This window comes from Hordeum vulgare, chromosome 2H (assembly GCF_904849725.1).
Source record: "Hordeum vulgare subsp. vulgare chromosome 2H, MorexV3_pseudomolecules_assembly, whole genome shotgun sequence".
Taxonomy (NCBI): Eukaryota; Viridiplantae; Streptophyta; class Magnoliopsida; order Poales; family Poaceae; genus Hordeum; species Hordeum vulgare.
In genome coordinates, this window is record NC_058519.1 from 512,331,197 (window position 1) to 512,356,227 (window position 25,031).

Consider the following 25,031-nt stretch of genomic DNA (forward strand, 5'->3'; position numbering starts at 1 on the left):
TACATCCATAGGTATGTGTTTTTTTAGAATAATTTTTAAGCCTAAACTCATTTTTTAAGATTTAGAAAAACACGAGGACCATGGATCCCGTGGCTTATATATTAAAATAGAACCCACATCCGAATGAGGTGCCATAAATTCGTTCCCGACGAGATTTAAAACATGGACAGCCCGGATGTGACACTACTCAGCCGCTGGGCTCTAGTGCCCGGTTCTCGGATTTTTTGAGTTCTTCAAAAACCGTGCTCCATGGGGGTTTGAAAGCCAAGCACAATTTGTCATATATCCATCACTACTATTTGCTCTGTACAAGATACAAAATCAAATATATTGTATGTATGTCATGTACACGATCTCATATTCCATCCGTCTCGATATAAATATCTTAAGCTTAATATAACTTTGTACTAGAGCTAGTACAAAGTTAAGACAGTTATTTTAAGACGGGGGAGTATAAATAACCTGCAAAAAAACATATAGCCGCACTTTCTCTTCGTTTGCTTTTCTCCATCCCACTAAAGAAATCAAGGTTGCATCTTTTTAAAGACAGCCTCATATCTTGACTTGTCCCTAAATGACATCCAAGGTATTTAAATAAAAATTTATATCTACTACTGTACAATGCCTTACTTTACCTTTCTTGCGTGCAACCAATTTGGGGCATCCTTTCCAAGATGGCCCATGCCCCCATAATTATCATCACTTGTTTAGCATTTACAATAAACTAACCTATCTTATGATCCTAGCCAATCGGGGGGTATCTTTCCCCTTCCATTTGCTTGCTAATTTAAGGAAGTTGGGCAACTAAAGGAAAGACAAGTTGCAGAGCCACCAGCAGAAGACTCCTCTCCCCTTCCTCTTCCTCTCTCTCCCCTCCAATCAGCCTATCTGGGAAACCTGGGAACTTTCTCCTTCCAGAGCTCCGGCAGCTAGATCCACCCAGCTTATCTCTGCACCGGGGTAGCTCGCTCTCCGCGTGTGGGAGGTATTTGAAGATGGGGCGGGGCAAGATAGTGATCCGGCGGATCGACAACTCCACGAGCCGGCAGGTGACGTTCTCGAAGCGGAGGAATGGGATCTTCAAGAAGGCCAAGGAGCTGGGTATTCTCTGCGATGCCGAGGTCGGTCTCGTCATCTTCTCCAGCACCGGCCGCCTCTATGAGTACGCCAGCTCCAGGTCAATGGATTCCATTGCTTCTGTTTGATTTCCCATTTTCTCAGAAAAAACAAGCTACTTTGATCATGAAAACTACATGCTTGTTTTGTTGATTAGCTTCTGATGCCTGTGATTTCACCTTTGAAAGCTTGTTTAAATTTTTGAGAGAACTTTTCGAAAATATATTTGTGTTTATCTGCAAAGGCCACCAACCATCAAGAGTACAGCTGCCTGTAACACATGCATACAGCGGCCATGAGTAAGAAGAATACTAGTATAGTAGTATGACAAATTGTTTCCTTTTAGAATCAGCTTAAAAAATTGCACATCTTTTGTTTATTCTATTTACCTTCTATCTAGCCTCTTATGTACTCCGGCCCTCTAACTATTTACTGTTCTCCATGCATTTCTTAGCTTGATCCTAACTACACACTGGAATGAAGAAAATACATATCTCCTTGTCAAAATGAAGTACTCCCTCTGTAAAGAAATATAAGATCGTTTAGATCACTAATATAGTGAACTAAACAATCTTATATATCTTTACAGAGGGAGTAATATAGATCTAGGGTTTTCTGGTACTATGTGGGAAGTGGGAACCATGTTCACCTCAGACGACTTCACATGAGTACAGTAATTGTTTGTAAATTACATAAGAATCTGTTCTTATTGGTGTGTTGTTCGATCAAATTCTTGCAGTATGAAGTCAGTGATAGATCGATATGGCCGAGCGAAGGAGGAGCAGCAACTTGTTGCAAACCCCAACTCGGAGCTTAAGGTAAGCCTTGTAGACCTTAGATAAACAATTTTTCGTCGGGTGAAACTGCTGCTGTTTCCTACAGCTGGCTCATTAGTTATATTGGTTTTTAATAGTTTCACCTCTTTACTACAATACCACCACCAGCAGCACACCCCTACCCCACCCCCAGCGCGTCTGTCACACTAGTTGAGTAAAAGTTTTTAAACAGCCTCAGGAAACAAGTTAGATAAGAAACAGACAACAAGGTAAATTGTCTTTCTAGCATCCATAAACTACATATACAAGAACAAGAGAGCAACTGTTGCTACAGTTAGCATGTAAATCGAGGGATCAAAATACTAAATTAAATTGAAAGGACGTTTATCTGCAACATCCATGCATACATGAGTTTGGCAATGAGTTGGTGTCTACTGTGAGGTTTGTTTTATCTTTGATTTCAAAGTAAATAGATGCAGTGCTACTTTTGCTCTTCATTTGTACAGAAGTGTTGTATGTATGCGCACGAGATAAGGTGTCTTGAACTCTTGATCATGTTGACTATAACTACGGTGCAGACGCCAGCTTAGGCATTATTTTGTTGGCGGTAGAGATGTTTATATAGTTAACGAAGTTCAGAATGTATGCACCCAGTACATAGTTTGAAGAATGGGTAGTTATATAAGGAAGCTCAGAAGGTATGCACGCAGTAGACAGTTTCAACAATGGGTAGTTATGTTACTTGGTCGTCACTACGGCCTTCATAATCATGTTGTGAATTACAGCAACTAGCTACGGCTCACGTCAGCTATAACAAGTACTAAGGTTAGGTTTTAATGTGCTAAAGGGATAGAGGTAATCAAATAGTGCATAATGTAGTGCCGCGGACCAAGTTCAACAGAAAAACCATCGAGGTATATACAAAGTAAGGGACTTGTTCCCTCTCAAGATTGCTTGAAATAGCTAGGCCACTTCAAGCATGTTTAAACTGGACAGAGTTATAGCAAGTTAGTTACGACTTACGAGCCTGCTGAACAGTCAACTGTTGCTATGTTTTGACCATTATTGCATGTAGTAGTAAGAATGATGTTTCATGCTACTTGGGTGTTCTCATACCCTTTAGCGGGAAATTAGTACTAGATGCAAATCGTTGATGGCCAAGATATCTGGGCTGTTATTACATTTCGAGGAATTGGGGAATGTACTTTCTCCGTTCCAATGAATAAGGTGTGCACGCTTCCCAAAATCTAACTTTGACCACGAATTAGGCTAATAATGTATATTTTTGTGACTTAGACAGTATACCGTTAAAAACTTTTTTTCAATACGAATTCAACAGTATGATGTTTATCACATATTATCCGCATGTGGTTGGTATAATTCATGGTAAAAGTTGAATTTCGGGATGTTGTGTGCCTTGTTCATTGGAAAGGAGCGATTAATCGTATAGCTAACTGAGCTTAGATCTAAGAAAAAGATGGTGTGATATTGTAATTAAGGATCAGAGAGGACACTCTTGTACCATATTATGATGTACCATCGTAGCGCAAAGCGAGATAATTTAATAAGAAATACATCATATCCACAACTTTGTATTGAGATTTTTCAAAGGAATAAATGAATTGACAATATGATACTAGTGTGTAAACCAAAACCATACAAAGAACGGCCAACAAGAGCACAAACGTGTAAAACCCTCACAATGGTCCAAATAAGAGGATATGAGCTCTTCAACAAAAGAATCAAAGGAGGAAGATACATGCTCAACACTGCAACTCCTCGGGACAAGGCTCTTCCCGAGAGTGTTTCATCCTTCCACCACATTTGCATCCAGTGGCAAGCCCATGTGGGTTAGATTGTAGAGTGCATCCTTGTTGCTATCACCACAACATCACATCATTGGATACCAACATGTGTCGGCTTACTTCCTGATCATGCCCATGAAAAAAACAGAATAATTGAGATGTCTTGGGGAAAAACTCATTGTCTTAGCATGTTTAGTCGCTAGCTAGGTATCTAGTCCATGTTCCATGCTTAATTCTACAATTTACTTGGTCAAGCTTTATTTATTGCACCAACCTCGCCATTATCAATCTATAGTAGATCCAACCTCGATCACATAGTGACACTTGACCAAGATTCGTTGTGAACTACTTTTGTTGGACAAGAATCATATATTATGTTTATTCAAAAACTTTAGGTAAGGTGACCACGTGAGGTGGGGTGCATATATGTGGGTGGCTTCATTATAACTCTCCCATTCATTTATGAAACATACTCCCCTTCTTTTTCTTCTTTTTCTCCGGACTTATCAACATTTAGCCATTGCCCAAATCGCTAGATCTTCTAGGTCTACCCAAAGTCAGACGTCTGAAGCCATGCAAGTCCTCATAATCATCCATATTTATTGCTACTTTATAATCAATAAAGTATGGTACCTGCGAGGGGTGGGAAAAGTTATACTAGTGTCGAACCAATAATCAGGAAAAGGCCATTTGAAGCACATGTATAAACATTACTATGCTTAGTGGGGGGTTGAATAGACTAGCTAGTGACTCGTTTCCAATATTAAGTTTATGGTAGTTTTTAGCTTTTATATCTCTAGCCTACAAACACCCTACACAAGCAATTCTACAAGAGTATACCAGCGGAAGACATTAAAGTGTATATGTAAAGAGTAAAGGTTAGGAGAATGTAGACACGTGGAGGCTCGACGAAGATTTTTTTTTCCATGGTTCGGGTAGTTGGCGCTATTATACTCAACGTTGATGAAGACTTTGGACACGAAGGTTCTAGGATCACTTAAGATTCTGTTTGCAAGATCCAAGGAGGTCTACACCCATGAAGGGTCCATAATGGAGCAACCAACATGTGCCAAGCTTGCATACGACCACAAAGGTCTAGCCTCAGTTGGAGTAGATCTTCACAAAATAGGCGATCTTCGGGACCAAACAAACTTCTTGGTTCCTTTGCACCATGAAGGCTCCCAAGAACACATGGTCGGTCTAAGAGGCGCAGACCCTCCAAAAGTAATAAGATTGAGGTTGCTTGGTGATGAACCTCTTATTTTTGTGCTTCAAAAGATAATCTCACACTCAAAACTCGAGATGGGGCTTTGGATTGGAAAGTTGGAGCGGAAAGAAAGGAGGGTGATTAGAGCTCAACAGAGTGGCTTGAAAAGTTGGTGTAGAAATCCCTTTGAACTCAGCATGAGGAGTAGTTGTTCTCTCTCAAGTGAAATTATGGTATCAGTGGGGTATGTGTGTAGGTTGGACGCAAAAATGTGATTGTCGGGCGCTTTTTAGCAAAGCTCGGAGGCTCCAAATGACCAGCTCAGAATCATTGAATAAAACTAGAAGATGTAACTTCCAAATAGTTCTTAGGGACCGTTCTAAAGTCGTTCAGAGGCTCCGATCGACCAATGGCTCACCTACACATGCTTCTGGAAGACGTTTGAAAATTCTGATCGAAAACATTCACACATTTCCATGGTGGGTTGGATTGAGAGCGCATAACTAATTAAGATTTTGTGGCTACGCATAGATCTTGCATGTGAATAATTTGGGAGATCGGTCAAGGTTACTTAAACCGCCTTAAAATCTATCTAACCATCCTTGCTCAATTTTACTTTTCATGTCCCATGAGCGTAGCTGGTGCACATTCAATGTTTTTAAAGCATTAAAGAGAAACGTCACCTACATATATATTGTACCAAAAGTAATTATCAATCTTACGCGTCATTGGACTACAAACCTCCATAGCCTCAGGAGTGAAACGGCATACGTGGGAAATGAAACACGAGCCAAGATAAGGGTATGAATTAGGTATACCATGATATTAACAATTAAAATTTCTCAAAATAAATCCACATGAAAACCAATAAATCGAACCGGAAGAAATTGGGCAACTATGTATGGTCGATGGAGAACTTGAGGATGGGGGTTTCGGTTCTCCGTCCCTTGGTGTGGTGGTGAAATGGAGACTACGTATATCTTGATGGCAAGAGTTCTATATGTTATATTTTATATCTCAATGCAGAGAGAGACAAATATGAAGCATTGGGGCACACACCAAGGTGTGATCCTTGTATAGTTGAACCATGACAACCAACTGGACCATACAAGGACTCTTTAGTTGGTGTTCCTGATGCACCTCTTGCGACATTCTTCTTCTTCACTTCCCTTTCTTGGTGAATTTATTGAGTCGTGTCTTCATGAGACATCAATTGTTGACATCTTAGGAATGAATGTACATCAAGACTTATGGTATATATACAGTAATAAAAATATAGATAAGGTGCAAAATCGCACATGCAAATATGTAAGAAAAATGCATGCGCCAACATCCACCTACATGATTCATTGAAAGACCTTGCTTATCCATTCATCTTCCTCACCACTAACTAGCTAAATAATATTTTGGTACCATTTCTGACAATATAATTGGCAATTCCTCATACGCACACATTGCAACACCGTCGATAGTAGTCCAAGTAAATTTAATCTCAATTCCATCTAGTAATTGCATTTACGAGCTTCTCCCTATAATGATGAGCTAAGCCCCCTACATTGTTTCTCTATAATCCTCTGTTCTTTCCTTCACTTAAAATGGTGTCTTCTTCAATTGGGTTTAGCTCACCGGCCAACTAACACCACATTCCGGCCAGCCCTGGAAGCCTAATATCAATGAAAATCGTCAATAAAATGGAAGTTCACTTATCTCTAGTCGTCGCCTTCTTACGAACATATCAATCGTGTCACTCTTGAACCCTGGTGCCACCACTTTTTCTCTAGCAAAGATCTAAAAAAATCTACTTCATTGTAAAGTGGGTAAGACTTCGACTTTGTTGGAATATACGGGAGTAGGAATACAACTCACTCTACTTAGATGACAATCCTAAAAATATACACAAGTGCACCTCACTAAGCAAAATATGTTCTGCATTATTCAAGGTCGTCGATTTAACATCCCATGTTTCTGAGCCTGAGATACAATATTCATTCAATTATGTTCATACGTGTGTGTTCTTATATATGTGCATGTACATCCTTCAATTGTAGTGTATCCCACCCAAAATATTTTAATGAGGAAACAATTCATTTAGAAAACTACATATTGTTTATATTTGATAAAGAATATCCATAAAAGCTTGTGAATCAAAAGTTGTTTTGGTCAAGTTTTAATGGCTTACGGGGTTAAGATAAATATTCTACAAAACATAATATAATTTAGCTCTAGCAACTTAAGTGATCTAAAACCACAACAACTTAGGTGCTCAAGTGAACTCTATGCAGCTTGGATTCAAGACAATGGCAAGAAAACAAGGAAAGGGTCTATTTTACTCATGCTTCATAAGTGTTGCATTTGTATGAATAATCCATCGTAGTGTTATCTTCTCGGTCTTTTCGGACTCTTAGGGCTTCAAAAACCAAATCACTTAACCCCGAGTTAGGTTAATGTTTTAAGGCATATTACCCATGTGTCATTCATTAACCAACTGTTGATGTGTTATTCCATATGTAGGAACTCTCACATATCTTTTCTTCCCCATGTCACCTTAATGTCTTCATCTTGTTTTCCTTCACTTCTATCCTCTCACACATTCTTATCAATTTCTCACGAGCAACTATGTTCCCCTCTAGCAATATATGATACCAAAAAGAGATTGCATTGAGAAGCACATCGATGAAAATTTGGCGCAACCATGGTTTAATGCAGGATTATAGAGAGAGACTCGAAATGAGAGTCCTAGGGAATTTTTGTGGTTCATTATGTCATTCACTATGTATGATGACAAGTGGGGAAAATGGTGATGCAGTAACATGGTTACCACGTGAGTGATACCATCTTCATATCCCACATAAGGATTAAGTAATATTATTTTACATTTTAGGGGTTAAATCAACCCAATAAATAGTTTGAGAGATTATCCAGATAAATGTGATACTTTAAGCAAACAAATATACTTCTTTGAGAATAAATGAAGAATTTACCACTAACATGTGCAACGGCAAAATGATTTAGCCAACATCACTTCTCAACAAAGTTCAATCACGTGGAATATTTTGATATGTCTATTTGAAGACAGTAGTGTATAATCAATTAAGTATGTCTAGAGGGAATGAATAGGCTACTAGGCAAAAGGGGATTATTTTCCCAAATTTTAGTTCCCTTCATAGTTTTAACCTTTTATATGGTACTCAATCAAGCACCCTACGCATGCAAGTCTACAAGAGTATAGGCAACGACATGTGAAGATTTGCAAGAGTAAAATAAGAGTAGAGTTAGAGAAATGTAGACATTGTGTGGCTGGATGAAGATTATTCCCGTGATTCGGATGGTTGGCACTACCCTACTCCAGGTTGGTGGAGGCTTCGTCCACGAAGGATCTAAGATCACGAAGATCAAGGTTGCGAGTTGCACTAAGGAACTAGCCCGTGAAGGACCATAACCTACCAAGTGTCCACGAAGGATCAACCAACCTATGTCATCATGGCAATACGTCCATGAATGATCGATCGGCCTCACTCGAGGTAGATCTTCATGAAGAATGTGATATCTAGGCCGTTACAAACTTCTTGGTTTCTTCACAATCTTGATCCCAAGCACCTAGCTGATCTAGAAGGTGCACACCTACAAAAAATAATAAGATTGAGATTGCTTGTTGATGAATCCCTTACTCTTGTGCTTTAAAATATGATATCTTCCACACACAAACTATCTCAAGATTTGGCTTTTGGATTGGAGAGTATGGGTGGGAAGCGAAGAGGTGGTTTGATGGTTGGAGTAGAACACCCTCTGAAATAAGCACAAGAAGTTGGAGTTCTCTCTCGAATCGTAGGGCACGAGTGGGGTTTGCTTTGACTGAACCAATGGGATGGGTGGGGTATATATAGGCCGGACCAAAAATATGATCATTACACATGCTTTAATACAACTCTGAAGCTCTGAATAGACTTAAAGATGCCAACTTTCAAATGAATGGAATGGTCCGACTGGATAACATCCGGAGGATCTGAGGTGACTACTGCAGCTATGACACACTCTTTGTAACCACTTTGAAAATTCTGAGCAGATGCGTCCAAAAATTCTAAGATGGCAATAGAAGGTTTTTCCAAATTCTTTAGTGGTTCCGAGTGGAGTACTTGGCAGCTCCGAAGTGCTAGGGTTTGCAACGACTATATCTGGATGAACTGCTCAGCGGTTCCGACTGGAAGATCTTGGCAGCTCAATGGCATGAAGGTAGATATAGTGGACAAAATTAAAGGTTTTGAGGTAATTGGAGTTTGACCTTAAGCAGGAAAGGATCATTAAATCATCAAAATAAGTATTTGAGGAACTGAATATAAATAAATCATCTATATGCTAAGTTTGGCAAAACTTCCCATAAAAGTGATATTCATAAGGAAACGATAAAATGTTTCAAGGGGTATCTAATAAGGAAATTCTTGGTATGCACAATAATAATCCTATAATAGCACAACCTATACCACCCACCACCTCCTACTTGTGTTTGACTACTTATTTATTTATTATGTCAAACAAAACCATCCAATAAAAAACTTACTTTGAGGGGGTACTTCTTTTTCAAAGCTGCAAGAACGGAATGTTTTAAAAGAATTCATCATAACTAAAATCCCTACACATGGTGTAGTTACGAAATATCCTAGTGTTTTAACAACACAAATAACCGAACGTGAACCAATCAGTGGTATCCTTGACTATATTCTACACACTTTGGGGAAAATAATCTTCATTAAAATTTTGACAAGGGTGTTGTTTTTATGTCTAAAATGAAGTACAACTATTGACACTATTGACATCGAGACTGGAAGGGAACTAGTGGTTTAGCCATTTAAGTAGCTGAACTATAGTGGACACGTTGGTCGTACCACTTGCCCTCTTGTCCTCTTCCTAGGTTTTCTATGACCTTGTTATATCCTTAGAATAAGAATCAGTCTCGTGTGTGGTTGTCAATGGTAATTATACGTAAACTCGTGCAGCACTACAGTTAAACCATAGCAAGATAAAAGAACAACATGATCCAAGTTCTTAGTGGAGCAAAAGTAAAAAAGATATCAATCCAACTCACTCCCTCTCTCTCTCTATCTATCTATCTCTCTCATCCATCCATCCATCCATTTTGCAGCTTAATCTTGTCCAATTCTTAAATAAATTTCAAACTCAACATCCCCAATGCACCTCTTCTCCATCAACTTCTCAAGCTTCAGCCTCGTTCTTATCATCTGGGGGGGGGGGGGGCACTCAATTCTAGTTTGAGAATTGTTCTTGTAATAGCAATCACAAGTTTATTAGGAAGTTCTTGTAATATCAATCACAAGTTTATCAAGTATCTTCCACATATGAAGGTTACACATGCATTTTGCGTTATACTTTATAAGAGTAGACATTTTCACATATGTGCATTTTGTCACTATCTTCAAAATAACACTCATGCCAATGGTGTATAATATTCACATATCTAGTTTTAGGAACATATTGGCAAACTCTTTACCTGTCCATAATTGGTTGCGAGAAAAAAATATCAAAGATATTGGACCTTAGCCCATGTTTTTTCATCTCCCTAAGTTTAGATTTCAATATTTCCTTTGATCTAGACCAACCTTCTTGATGTCTCCTCTAGTCGACATCATTTTTAGTGAAACCAATTGATATCTACGTGTCAATATAACAAACACTCTCTCTTTACAAGAACAAGACTTTTATTCCATACGTATGATATCAAGAGTAGAAAGAAGCCACACATAGCCCCGACTTCCAAAAAGGATGCAACTTACGCTATAGAACATGTGCTTTAGTGTTTAGTCCCTCTCTCCAAAGCCGAAACAGGCATCCTGAAAGTGAGTTTTCTTCTAGAGAAACTCACTAAGAATCTCATTAAGGATTGAGGCATTCTTCTTCATCAAATCTGTGAGAGCTTCAAATTAGTCCAAAGGACATCTCGGAATCGAAGATCAAGAACTAAGGACGGCGTCCGAGCAATTGGACCATGGGTGCCGATGAGCCCAAAAGTTATCCTTTCATGTCCCTGCAACATGTACTTGTTATACTGCAATCTTCATTGTCATGACAGCACACCATCAGCGTCAATCTTGGCAAGATGCCCCTTAGGCGAGATCCACTTCTTCGCCTAGTTTGTTCCTCTCCTGAAAATAACGACTGCATCTAGCCCCGCAGCGTAGCCAAAAAATAGAGGCCATCCAGTTATTTGTTGATGGAACACAAGGACAACATTGGTGTTTGAAATTCATTATCATGACCTACTCACTGGATCACCCACGTTGTCGGCAAAACCTTTGCCAAGTCATCCTGATTTAGCATCACCAATAAACAAAATTGAGATCCGCGTTCATCCCTTGAACATAAACAAAGAAAACATGTCGCAAGTACCCAAACTTTGCCGAATCTTTACTAATTACCGGGCAATCTTTTTATTCTTCCACCACATGCAAGTGGCCCAAGCAGCTTGTTAAGACGACCACACAAAGAATCATCCAGTATTCTTATGATGTACTCAAGAATTTGACAAAATATGTAGCATTGCCTCATTTTCTCTATCATTAAAATTGTTGATCTAGTATCTTCACCCTCCATGAATCATTAGATCCATCTATCTACTCCCTGGCCATAGATAGGGCTTAGTTACCTTCAGAACATCGGCCTAGGATCTAGTTCTCTCTTAAAAATCAACATATCATCAGCCAACTCAAACCTCTTAGGGAAATTCAAAGGATTGGAATACTAGATGCTTGTTTTGAAATGTTATGTAGACAAACAAACCAAAATCTTGTAGGATTCAAATGGACAAGATATTGCAATTGTGTGTATGTCATATTCCAGTGTTCCTTAGAATCATGTGAATTAATCTTGACAGAGGAATTAGACCAGGCAGACAGCTTAGCGTATCATTTATGGGCATAAGAAAATCTCAAGCAACATAGATTTGCAATACCCTTTTTTGGCAAATCATGCTGGCTCATAATACCAACTCAGGAGGCTCGTTGTCAGCCAAACTAAAAAGTAATAGTAGTTCGGCCCAAGTAAATTGGGACAAGGCCTGTCTCTGACTGCCAGGTAGTGATCCATGATATTCGAAGTGATACTGGAGGTACATATGCAAGTATAATCAAGGAAATTGGAACTACTGCTCATGAATTCCAAGACGCTCAGCCTCACTAAACATGTCTGTGGTTAGATATAGGCTGCCATTAGTGGCTTCTAAATCCCCCTGATCTAAGTTGTATCCCCATGAATTTTGTTCAATGAATAAAGTGTGTTTAGATGCAAAAAGAAAAAGAAAAAAAAAACAGCTCTAACTGACTACTGTTGCAAGGTCTCAGACAAGAAAATATGTGAGCCATTGGACACAGAACACCACAACAGATGATCAACTGCTGACCAAATGGATAAGATTTTGATCTCTGCCAACTCTTATAAATCTTAATAAATCACTAGTGAATAGCATGGATACTGTGCCAACCCCAAGTGTTGAGCCAACTACTTCAACTTGCAACCAGAGGTTGAAATCGCCTTTATACAACGAAAGGTATTGGTATAAGAGATATTCTTGACAACAAACAAATTGTAGGGTTTAGCAAAGCCAGATTAGAACTCGTGACAGATATAAACACTACTAACTGAATCCAAGCTGACCAAAATGGCCTTACAGTTCGTGAGCATCAAGCTGAACTGCAATTTACTCGACTCTTGAAGCTTATTTGAGGTGAACCTAAGATTGCGCTGTCTGCAGCGCCGTTTGTTTTACATTCAAATGGCCCATCAGAACAGCTACAGAACTAAACATCAAAGCTCAACTAGAATAGTATCAACCAACACAAGTGTATTTTCCCACTTAAGATAGGTCGTCGTCCCTTCTACAAGAAGGCTCAAATACTTTGCTAAATTCTGCAGTTACAGAATAACCTCAATGATTATAGGTCGCAAGACCATGCAAATGTTGGCCCAAGAAGAAACAACAAATGTGGTAGGAATGCTCCTGTAGGAAACCATTTGGAAAGAGCTCTTGTGCGTACAGCTCTTATCAGAATCCTAACCTCCTTTGAACCTCAGACAAAAAATGAAATGTAAGACCAACAGGACAGCTCAGAAGGAATAATGGAGCTAAGGAAACATGTACCTGCGCCCATGTTCTGAAAGTTTTACTCCCTCCATAAAGTGAATCGAGTGAGGCATTTTGGCTCCCGAGCTCATCTGCACCCGCTCCGACGAAAAAATCAAAACAAATAGTAAACAAATTCAAAAAATTCCAAAAAAAAATGTGTGATAGATAATTTGATGCGTGAGGTCCGCTCCAAATTTGAACTCATTTGGGCATCTGAGACGCTCTCGGCAAAAAAGACAAATCTGGGTCTGTAAAAAAGGTCTACTGTTCATGAACTTTTCTGACCCGATTTGTCTTTTTTGCCAAGAGCTGCTCAGATGTCCAAATAAGATGAAATTTGGAGCGAACCTCACGCATCAAATTATCTACCACACAAAAAAAATTGGATTTTTTTGAATTTTTCTACTATTTGTTTTTAATGTTTTTCTGACCGGGAGCAGATGAGCCTGGGAGCAGAAGCGAACTATCGATATAAGAGCGTTTAGATAACTCTTATATTTCTTTACGGAGGGAGTACAATGCAAAGAAATCCTTCAGTCTATATTGAAACTTGTGAGATAAACCCAAAATGATAGCTCTGCATCAAACTGAGACCAACTGCAACCTTCTACCGCCACATGAAATCTTCTACCAGCAAGATAATCACCAGTTTCCGGGCCTGTTCTGCATCTAGCTCATACTTCTTTACGAGCTCACATGCTAACAGGTTAATTTACCTCATGGAAGCATTTGTGAGAACTAGAGATGACATAAGACAACACATCATGTTGGATGTATAGATATATGTTCAACCTGATAGCACCAAGTCACTTTTTTTTGGTGCGCCTTGACACAAATTCATTGAACTGAAGTATTCAAAGGAAACAAAACCAAATTGCACTTTTTTATTTCCTATTACCTACAGGTCCTCTCAACATGTTATTGTATGGATTATATTCAACGAAATAAAATTGCATCCATGTAATTCAGTGCTTTCATGACAGCATATAATCTAGTTAGCCCACTGGTAGGACAATCATGCTTTTCTATGCACCATGTCTATTTTAATATTTTTAGCAAACCTGGTGTGACATTACTTAACTGTAAGTTCGAATTCCATAGTTCTGGCAAAGGGAGGCAGCAAGCTTGAGACAACAACTGCACAACTTGCAAGAAAATCATCGGTATGGCCCGAAAACCTGAAATTTTTGCATATTCATTTATTAGAATTTGTCAAATTATAGAGGGCCGCGTTATCAGCACAAGCAAAACTGCACAAGTGTACAACATCCAGCAACTAGAATCTTTAAGGTGTCTATAAAAAAAACTTGAATCTTTCATGAAAACAATTCGTGATACTCAATTACAAAGGATATAGAAGAACTCAAAATGCACAATAGACTCCAAGCATTAATAGCTATTCACTGTGTAGAATATTTAATTTTGCGACAAATTATTGCATTAGAAAGAAGATAGCCTTTGCACGTAAAGATGAAACTTGGTTTCACAAACAATAAACCAAACCATAAAAATACAATATTTTGTGTAGGAACTAGGAATGCTGACTCCACGGAACAATCCTCTGTTTATGTGTATGTCAGTTTTCACATCCAGAAATGAAAGAAATATAAAGATGAAATTACGTTAGTAATTTCCCATGCAAACCAATGATCAGTATAAGAAACTTCAGCTATTTACTGTTATACTGTCGGAGCACTCTGGTTTGTCAAATCCCCACCCAGTAGAAAATCAACAGTTGCGTTTCTACAGAAGCCTAATAGGTAAGACCGTAACTACCTGAAAAAGATAACTTACACAGATCTAATAAATTGAAATGCAACATTTCACTAATTCACAGTTGATCCAACATGCTAGAGGCTGTGGAAATATTCTGAAATGTTCCCTATATGCATTCAGTCAAAAAAAAACACAACATTGTTTAATTGCAGGCAGTTGATGGGACAAGATCTTTCTGGAATGGGTGTCAAGGAACTGCAGACTCTAGAAAATCAACTGGAAATAAGTCTGCGTTGCATCCGGACAAAAAAGGTCGACATGCAAAACACTTGTTATATATACACCTCACAGGCTCCTCCAAAAAGACTAACAGAGGAGCACTAATGTTTCTTTCAGGACCAAATCTTGATTGATGAGATTCATGAACTGAATCACAAGGTACTACAACATTTACCAGCCTGAAACGTGTGAAATATTTCAAAAAACTGAATCTATTGATGGTTTATTTGCAGGGGAGTCTTGTCCACCAAGAAAACATGGAATTGTACAAAAAGATTAACCTAATCCGTCAAGAAAATGTTGAGTTACACAAAAAGGTATTGAATTAATTATGATAGTTGAAATCACATGAATGATTTCCATGATTTGACTTTTGTTTAATTCTATGCACAGCTCTCTGAGACGGAGGCAGCAACTGAAGTTAACCGAGATTCAAGAACTCCATACAATTTTGCAGTTGTTGAAGATGCCAATGTTTCTGTTAATCTTGAACTCAATTCCCCGCAGCAACAAAATGATGTTGAGCATACTGCACCGCCTAAACTAGGGTACATGTTCGTTTTTTCTGCACAGGATCTATTGACTCTTTTCTCAGCTCTTTATAAGCTTCAATCACAACTTTCTTTGATTATTACTTACATTAATTCTTGCAGATTGCAACTACATCCATGACGATCGTGGGGTATGGGATTACTCTTGTTGTTATTATTCTCAAGGGATACAATTCAGAGCAGCCAGAATACTATTGGTTGTAAAGAACCTAAACCCATAGCAAGACATAAGTGGTTCGCATGTGACGAGCGATTGATAAATCTGTCAGTGTAAATCTGTTACAAATAAAATGTACTCCATGGAAGGATTAATCAGTTGTGCTAATGGTTGTATTAGAACTATTTAACACATTATGCGAGTTTGTTCAATTGCATGAGCGGCTAGCTTATTGACAAAAGGGTGTGAAGTGTGGATTGAGCAAAATTCAGTTACCGCCTTTTTTCTGTCTTCATTCTTATAAGTTCTGTGGTGCGTGCAGGGTTTACATTTCTCCATTTCATTTGTAAGTATGCCCCTGTTCGCACGATCACAACTGCTAATAAAAGTATCACTCAGGTACAGAGAAATTAACTGGAAGAAAATACATATACTATGGCAAGAGAGCCACTAACTTATAGCTTACACGTGGAAATACTTTGTCCGTTCATATATCACGGTAAACAAAGATTGTTGGTCAGCAATATTGACCTGATTAGGTAAAGATTTAATAGCAAAATAATGATATATCCTGGAACTCAATGACATGGGTCCCTATAGCTCTGGATATATAACGCGCATCTTTTTTATCAAAATTTCAAACTTCCAACACAAGTTTCTTCTACGATCTTTTGTTAATAGTTACTCCCTCCGTTCCTAAATATAAGTCTTTTAAGAGATTTCACTAGGTGACTACATACGAAGCAAAATGAATGAATCTATACTCTAAAGTATGTCTATATACATCCGTATGTAGTTCTCTAGTAGAATCCCTAGAAAGACTTATATTTAGGAACGGAGGGAGTAGAAATCACAATCATAAGGAACTACTTAAGAATACAAATCAAATCCTACAAATTTTGCGTCAGGTAACCCAGATATCATTGTACTATAGTTCTTGGTCAAAGCATGAACTTTGACAATTAAAATACGCCTAATAATACCTGAGGGGAGTAAATGTTACCGCCACATCATTATTATGAATTCATGAATAACAGGAACAGATTTATCTATAAGTTCATATATAATACAAAAAAAAATCCTCGATACACCAGAACTGATTCGACCATTTCTCTATTAAAATTGCTTCAAGTCGGGTTCTCAGGTGTACAATACACGCGTATCTGGCAGCAGCGTTTGTGATTCACATGCAGATAAAATAGCTCCAGATCAACTGAATTTATCATACCCAGAATTCTTATCTTTATAAGATTGATTCCAACAAATGTTTCGACAAATCATGTTAATTTGAACAAACTGCACGAGCAATAAGGTCTACTACAAAGTACCGATACATATCTATTAAAAATGATCTGTAAACAAATATAAATATATACAGAAATTGATGTCATTTTCTCATGAATATAAAGTGTGTCTCTTGTGCAACTTGTGATTTTCTTGTTGTGATCTGCATGCAGATAAAGCAGCTCTAAACCAATTAAATTTATTATATCCTGGAGTCAAATATTTCTATATATGAATTTCAGCAAATGTTAAGAAAAACATGTGAATCTGAGCAATGTGCAAACAGTAAATTCAGAAAGAAAATTAGGACGCATTATCTAATTACATAGTAAGAATGAGTGAAATATATGTCATTTCTCATGAATAATAGAAAGAGTATGCATTGTACAACTTACGATTTTCTTGCAAATTATGCAGTTGCTGTCTCTAGCTTGCCGCCTCCACTTGCAGAACTAGCACAAAAGGAAATAAGTAATTTAGATCAAAAGCATAGTTGAAGTGAAGTAACTGGTACCGCTATTGTTGGTGATAAGGTGCAGAGCCCTGACAGGACTGTTTCTATGAAGTATCAGGCTTGTTGCCTTGCAAACAAGATGATGTTCAAAGGGAAAGTGAAACTCGTCACAATGCAGTATAGAGTATACTTTCAAAGGGAATATTAAATATATTAGTACTCAATCTGAATGCGCTTTACGTAGTTGCATCACTACCAGATATCATGTTGAACAAGGAGAGAAAATGATGGGGAGAAATAGTGAAAGTGGCAAAGGTTTTGTGTGAGCAGAGGGACTTGGTAGGACAGAGATAACATCTAACTGCATTCTGATTCTGTTCGTGCTCTTCACAACAAACAAAGGTGTCCAGCCCCAGGGTAATACTACTGATAACACAAATATTGCCTGGACATCACTGTGAGTTATCAAATCCTGAAGAAATTTACATCCATGTATGACAGCTTAGCCAACTCAAATATACTCCTCAAAAGAGAGCATGCTGAATAAAAAGACGGTAGTTCAGGGTGTGACTCGTATCCTAGTCCTATTGGAATTTGAGCTAAGAGCCCTACATTAATTAAGGAGTTCTACTTACTACGGAAGGAGGACAAGAAAGGAACCATATAAAATCACTAGGTAGCAACAAGACCCAAGGACAGAGCAAGGTAGAAACAATTGTCAGGGCTTGAGAGGATAAGAGGTTATGTTCTTTAGGATTAGATTCTTGTGTGGGGCTGGGGCAAGGGTCAGTTAGTTTTAAAAGGTTTGAGAGGGACAGTCCTTGTACTCATTTGAGGCTGTGCTTTGAGAATATGCAGTTAGCTTTGCCAAATCTTTTCTCTCTTACGAGATTGTTCACCATAGTTTACACTACAACATGATGCTTGACACATCGTGGATTTTTACACTCTACAGAGCTAAAAGAGATCTAATTAAGCACTAAAAGACATGTTTTTGGGAAGCTACCCTAACTACTATTGCTAAAAACATTTGCTCACATGCTTGATGGCCTAGTATAAGCGAAGGCAGCTCAGGGCTCAGCTCTAGTTTTTTATCTCAACAGTATACGGTTTCTTCAGAGGTAATACAGAACCGTTTAGAATAGCCTTCAAGAAAGGACAAGCACCTTTGGCTCTCGGGTGTATATGCATCTGATATGAAAAATTAATTTAGTAATTGCAAAAGAAGCCAAAAAAAACTGAAACTTCTTTGGAAACAAACTTGACCTTCTGCTGCACTCGTATAAAAAGTTTCGTCAAGGATTGACTTTCATGGTATTCTGGATGGAGAAAAACAAAATCAACACTATATACAAGTTACTATTCACACTTTTTTCCTCAAATTTTGTTTTATTTTGCCCTGAAGACCTCCCCACTTGTGCCAAGAGGTCCTGGGTTCGAACCAGCCTCTCTGCATTGCACTTTGCACAGATAAGACTAGGTTCAAACCAGCCTCTCTGTATTGCCCTTTGCAGGGGTAAGACTAGGTTCCTATAATCCCTCCACAGACCCCATCATGTGTGGGAGCTTCGATGCACTGGGTCTGTCCTTTTTGCACTGAAGACGACAGGAGTTTATCCTTCATGAAACTTTTTATAGTAGTACAACAGAAGGTCAAAAAAAATTAAAAAAAAGGTTCAGAATATTTGACTTTGTTCGCAATTACTAAAGTTTATCCCCATATCAGGTGCACATACACCTGAGAGCCAAGGGATATTTCCCCTTCCCCTTCAAGAACAAGAAAGCTAACAGGAAAGTACTTGTTAATATAACTTTCTCCCGGAAGAATAATTTGTTAAGGCAGACCAGTAGAAGCTTCTCTACAAACCAATGTAATCATTTGGTTCTTCTGCGGAGTCTGAACTACAACAGATGACAAGGAGCCTCCGCCAACTCAAGTGGATTTGTACTAATTATTGCATATCGAACACAGAAATGTCAAAACACTAATGGCAGCTACTAATGTGTGCATGCAAATTGCAATGTTTTAATACAGAGTACACCAACCCCACAAACCACAATATCCACAAAGATGTTGGTCAAATCATAAAGGAGGACCAGTGTTGTATTTTCCTTTCCAAATGGTGGAACTTGATATGTTTGGCAGTAGCATGAAACATGCAACAGATGATGATGTTTAGTGAAACAATTCATCCTTACACATGCTTAGTGAAACAATTCAATTATCCAGTGAATATTTTATATGCCAAACCTCCACCGTTGCGATAATAATTGCCTTTTCAAAATCTGAAGCTATTGCATAAACACATGGTTACTACAAAAGCACCGAAGACGTTCTAAAAACCTACTTAAAACTGAGTAAGCCATCCAAAGAAATACAATTACGATATTTCTGCAGTTGCTCTTCATTGAATTGTACATTCACGGCCGAGAAGGCTACACTGAATTTTAGTGGCATATTGGAGCATAACCCGTGGCATACTTATACATGAACTATGCATGAAGAGCATGCAAACCAAATAGGGTATAATAATCCAAAGCTTTTGGAACCATCACAACTAGGAAGAACAAATGATGTGGAAATTATAATTCACTATTTGCAAAACAAAAGGATGCCATAACACAGATTTGGCAGGAACTCTCATCCTCCTCCATTTCTGGTCATTATACTTGAGATGTCCATGGTTATTGTTCACAAAATTCAGAATCATGAAACAACAAACTAAAACAAAGCATAAGTTTCCGATACTACATCTATGGCCCTCAGCCCTCACAACATGATAACATATAGGGGCAACACATGGCTATCGAAAGCATGGCATCTCTAGAATCAAAGGAAAACGGTAACACCCACCAACAATAATGCAGAACTCGAACAGCACCTCCAACATTGTTGCACAAATTTCAACATCAAGCGTGACAACTAAAATAAATCTCCTAAGATTGATTCAAAGCAGCAAAATCCTCTCAATGCAAAAACTCAGCAACGCCGGTTATAGTATCATTTTCAGTACCCAAGCCTGCACCTGCGTCCGGATCAAGCAAGGAGCTCGTAATTTTATGCTAAGAGGTTAGCTGATTGAACTTTTAACGCGGGAGATAACAAAACCTACACATGCATACAATTAACACAGCAGCTACACTCGATGAACTAGGAGGAAAACAAAATCACGCTGAGTAATTGGTAGATGGTAATAGATTTTTCACCTGAAACGCCGACCCGGAGGAGCTTGAGCTTGAAACCCTAGACGGGGTAGACGCCAAAATCAATCAAGGCCAAAGCAAGCCATCAGATGATACGGGAGCGGTGGCTGAGCAATGATATGGGCAAATTGTGAGCCATTGGCGACTACGATTTGGGAGGGGGGAACATGCACCAGCTGCACAGATGCGACAGCAAGCGGCAGCTAGCCACTGTACAAGGCAGGGCCATGGAAATCGATCTCTCCGATCCGAAACCGAGAGGAACGAGGCGGGCCAGCGGGCACCAGCCGGCGCACGGCGAGGCGGCGAGGGATTTGAGCTGGATTTTGGTCGGATCGATTGATGCGGGAGCAAGCGACGGGGGCGGTGGTGCTCTTGTAGGGCGGAAGGTGGAGGCGGGTTCGGTCGGAGGGGCGAGCAAGTGGGGGTTTGGGCCCTTTTGTGGGGAGTAGAATATGCGGCGGACGAGCGGTGCCTCGCCCGGCCACGTCGCCCGGGCGCCATTTTCCAGTGGGCGGTGCTTCGCGCACCCCGACAGGTGCACCTCCGCCACTGCCGATCGGGGGCAGCCATTGGGAGGCGACGCCGGCTGCGCTCTGCGGGGTGTCGCCGGAACCGGGCAAGTGGGGGTGGGGCATGTGGGTCGCCTGCGCCTCGTGATTTGCCTGTCCGCGGTTGGTGACGCGGCTCGTGGTGGAACTGGTGCCGTTGGATGCGGGGGGGAAGGGGTCCGATCCTCCGTGCGGGCGACACCTGTCCCCGGGTGTGCTTGTCGGGTCCGACCGGATGGCAAAGGATCAATTGGGTCAGGGAATTTACGCCTTTTTAGCAGGGTCGTTTGGTTAGTTTATTAGTCGGAAGTATCTCGAAAAGTTGCAACTTGCATCAATGATTAGGCCATTGCAAGGCTAGCCCCATTTCACCCTCGTTTGTCCAGAGGGAACTGTCCGGACAGTTTTGCCATCCACTCAACTTTTTATTTGGATTTGGGTCAACTTCAACGGGGCGACTCATTTCGTCCGGTGGACTCCGTTTGAGTCGACGCAGACACAAAAATCGGTCCAACGCGTCGAAGCAAATGGACGCCGTCCATTTTCCGTCCGCGGACGATCCATTCCCGGTCCATTTTTGAGCCGGATTTGCGTCGGTAAGGACACGAGACGGATGCGCGCGCGCTCGCCTTCTTCTTTCCCCGGGCCCGCTGGTTAGTGACACATTGCCCTCCCCCATCCAACAGCAACCCTTGCCCCCTTCGTCGTCGACGTCGTCGCCCATTTTTTCGGTGACTCCGCCAGCCCCTGGCCGCGACTAAGAAGTCGCCTCGCCGCCCCGGCCAGAGCCTCACCGGCACGCTCGTCGGACGCCGACCACTCCCTTCGCCAGTCGTCTCCTTTGTTGACGCCCACAAAGTGTTCGACAGTTTGCCAAGGTACAAAGTGGACTGCGCCGATGAGTTTTTCTTCACAATTTTCTTTGCAACTCCGACGATTCGTCGTCCGATGATGAGGAGATATTGGCTGCCGTGTTGGTCCATCACCACCTCAATAGCCAGCGGCCGTTGTTTCGTGGCTCCATTCCGGGCCACCTTCCGGCGTTGAACCGCAACCGAGAGAACGGGCATCTCCTTCTTTGGAAGGACTGCTTTGATACAACAAATCCGTTGTTCAAACATCAGAAATTTCGCCGTCGTTTCCGTATGAGTAGGCATCTTTTTAAATCGTATTAGAGAGGAGGTGGTCGGCTACGATGACTATTTCAAGTGCAAAGAGGATGTCGTTGGAAAGATTGGTTTCTCCTCTTATCATAAATGCACGGCCGTCATCTGAATGCTTGCATACGGAGTGCCCGGTGATCTCATTGACGAGTACGTCCGTATGAGCGAGTCTACATGCCTAGAGTCCCTGTATAGGTTCTGCAAGGCTGTTATTGATGTGTTTGGCCCTGAGTACTTGAGAGAGACGGCTCCTGAAGATACAACCCGTTTGTTGGCGATGAATGCCAGCACGGGCTTCCCAGGGATGCTTGGCAGCATAGACTGCATGCACTGGGAGTGGAAGAACTGCCCTTCTGCTTGGCAAGGGAAGTATAAGGGCCATGTCGGGGCTTGCACTGTCATACTAGAGGTCATGGCGTCTCAAGATCTCTGAATCTGGCACTCTTTCTTTGGCATGGCCGGATCACACAATGATATCAATGTGCTTCAGCGCTCGCCGGTGTTTGCTAGCAAGGTTGTTAGAATCGTGATTCTGAACTGGATCGGAGTTCCATTGGTAGGATCGTGAATCATAGAATCATAACTACTAGGATCGTAGAAACTTAGATTCTATGAGAAAAATCGTAGAATCGAAGGGGCTAGTTTGGATCGTAAAGTCGTAAGATTCTAAGACTTGAGTCACGATCCTGACAAGTTTGTTTGCTAGGTTTGCCGAAGGCAACAACCCACGAGTGAACTTTACTATCAACGGCCACAACTACGACAAAGGATGCTACCTGGGTGACGATATCTATCCTAAGTGGACCACTATTGTCAAGACAATCCCCGACCCTGTCGGAGAGAAGAGGAAAAGATTTGCCCAAGAGCAAGAGAATGCTAGGAAGGATGCCGAGCGTGACTTTGGTGTTTTGCAATCTCGATGGGGCGTCGTTCGGTATCCTGCTAATACCTGGAGCACGCAGAAACTATGGGAGGTGATGACTGCTTGGGTGATCATGCACAATATGATCATAGAAGATGTGCGCCCGGAACATATGTACAATCAAGGGTTTCAGTTTCAGGGTGAGAATGTTGTGCCTCAGCGTGGAGGAGCGGCAACATTTGAACAGTTCACCCAATTTCATCATGACATGCGTGATTGGGAAACTCACGTGCAACTGCAAAATGATTTGTTTGAGCATATGTGGGCTCATGTTGGCAACCAATAGATGTATCTTTTTTATTCGGCTTGCAAAACTATGTGAGACATTTTTACTTTTATTCAGATTGTAAAACTATGCTATTTTATTCGGTTGAAACTATGTTATTTGACTATATGTTTGAATACAAAAGCGATGCAAAATGAGATATTTGTTGAAATATGGCAGCCAGTCGACCACGCCGGCACATATGGGTCAGCGTGTTGGGCGTAGTACCGACCCAAATCTAAAACAAGGCAGACGCCGGGCGGGCGGCCGACCCAAACGGACAAAAAGCGGAGAAAAGCGTCGTCCGTTTGGGTCGGCACATTGGAGTTGCTCGTATGTGATGGTCTAAAATATTTCGTTTCGGCGGTCAGTCAAGGGGAGAAATAGAGGAGTTTGACTTCTCATAGGTCGGCCTAACAGTCTGCCCTCAATTATTTTATACTTTTTTCTAAGCTCCTCCCTCTTCAATCGGTTTCTGGTCGAACCTCTTAACTTCCTAATGGGCTTTGTGGTTGGCACGTTCTCCTTTTCAATGGGGTTTGTCGTTGGCCCCCTTCTCTCTTCCTTTAAAACAGGATATCGCCCACCTCTCCACAGGGGCGGAGCCAGTAGGGGCGAGCGGGGGGCGGACCCCTCCCCCCCACATGGATCGGTCACCCTCATGGATTTTGAGGGGTGGCTAATAATAATCTTGTGTAATTGTTACTTAGTATCGGCCATTAGCAAAGGTATATATGCCTCTATTCTATGTGTCCAAATATTGTTGGTTGACCCAAGCCCAAAGGAGTAGTTTTATAGGGAATTGGATGCATCAGTCCAATCACTGATGGATCAAAGACCATCTGGAATACACGCATCTATACAGTCGTTTGTTTCCTTTCCATGTCGTTTAACCTAATAATAAAGCTCCAACTAATATCTTATCGGCGTCGTCGACACCAGGATAGGGCTAAATCAAGTCATTGCCATCGGCCGTCATCGCCATGCTAGGGTAGGGAGGCATGCAATCTATCAAGAAGCACGAACCCTCCCATGCTTCATCGAGCAACATGGACCAACGATGGTTGCCGCATGCTTGCGGTCTTCGGACACAACATCATCTATTATGAGCAGATGTGACGATCTGGGACTGGATTTGGTACTCTAGCTAGGTATGTATTATTTCGATGTCGGTAACTTTTTCCTAATACAACACAACACATATTGAGTATATATATGTGTAACTATGTTTGTGTTTGTAGATAACTAGATATCAAGTAAAAGCAAGTCTGAAGCAGCAAGCTGTGATTTATTTTGCATTAAAAAATATATAAATGCAAGTTGAATCCTACTATTTAGTTATACAATCATTGGTCATATATATGATAATGTTCCACAAGAGGGTAGTTTAAGCCGTTTTTTGGAGTAGTTCGATTACCAACTTCATCTACGGAGTTGTTCAACATTATAA

General features: G+C 40.5%; 2 protein-coding genes across 12 annotated transcripts; one reads left to right on the forward strand and one right to left on the reverse strand.

Moving 5' to 3' along the window:
* The first annotated feature begins 790 nt into the window (after positions 1-790).
* Positions 791-15,889, forward strand: LOC123426922 (MADS-box transcription factor 27-like). Of its 2 annotated transcripts, XM_045110833.1 has the most exons (8): positions 793-1,177; positions 1,856-1,934; positions 14,137-14,198; positions 14,964-15,063; positions 15,148-15,189; positions 15,264-15,347; positions 15,424-15,578; positions 15,684-15,889. In XM_045110833.1, the coding sequence occupies exons 1-8, from the start codon at positions 996-998 to the stop codon at positions 15,700-15,702; spliced, it is 723 nt and encodes a 240-aa protein (XP_044966768.1). In that variant the 5' UTR covers positions 793-995; the 3' UTR covers positions 15,703-15,889. The 2 variants fall into 2 exon arrangements, with proteins under 2 accessions (XP_044966767.1, XP_044966768.1); XM_045110832.1 differs by having other exon boundaries at positions 791-1,177; positions 15,424-15,889.
* Positions 10,598-21,283, reverse strand: LOC123426923. Of its 10 annotated transcripts, XM_045110840.1 has the most exons (5): positions 20,684-21,283; positions 17,418-17,474; positions 14,117-14,213; positions 13,051-13,124; positions 10,598-12,970 (listed from the first exon to the last, which is right to left on the reverse strand). In XM_045110840.1, the coding sequence occupies exon 1, from the start codon at positions 21,251-21,253 to the stop codon at positions 20,747-20,749; it is 507 nt and encodes a 168-aa protein (XP_044966775.1). In that variant the 5' UTR covers positions 21,254-21,283; the 3' UTR covers positions 10,598-12,970; positions 13,051-13,124; positions 14,117-14,213; positions 17,418-17,474; positions 20,684-20,746. The 10 variants fall into 10 exon arrangements, with proteins under 10 accessions (XP_044966775.1, XP_044966771.1, XP_044966774.1 ...); XM_045110836.1 differs by having other exon boundaries at positions 10,598-13,124; XM_045110839.1 differs by having other exon boundaries at positions 13,051-14,213.
* Between the last annotated feature and the right edge of the window lie 3,748 nt (positions 21,284-25,031).

Excerpts from the sequence above, each read along its gene's own strand:
- LOC123426923 (XM_045110837.1), bottom strand. The coding sequence starts at position 21,253 with ATGGCTGCCCCCGATCGGCAGTGGCGGAGGTGCACCTGTCGGGGTGCG.
- LOC123426922 (XM_045110832.1), top strand. The coding sequence starts at position 996 with ATGGGGCGGGGCAAGATAGTGATCCGGCGGATCGACAACTCCACGAGC. Across the intron at positions 1,178-1,855 it reads TATGAGTACGCCAGCTCCAG|TATGAAGTCAGTGATAGATC; the intron begins GTCAATGGATTC and ends AAATTCTTGCAG. Across the intron at positions 15,348-15,423 it reads ATGTTGAGTTACACAAAAAG|CTCTCTGAGACGGAGGCAGC; the intron begins GTATTGAATTAA and ends TTCTATGCACAG.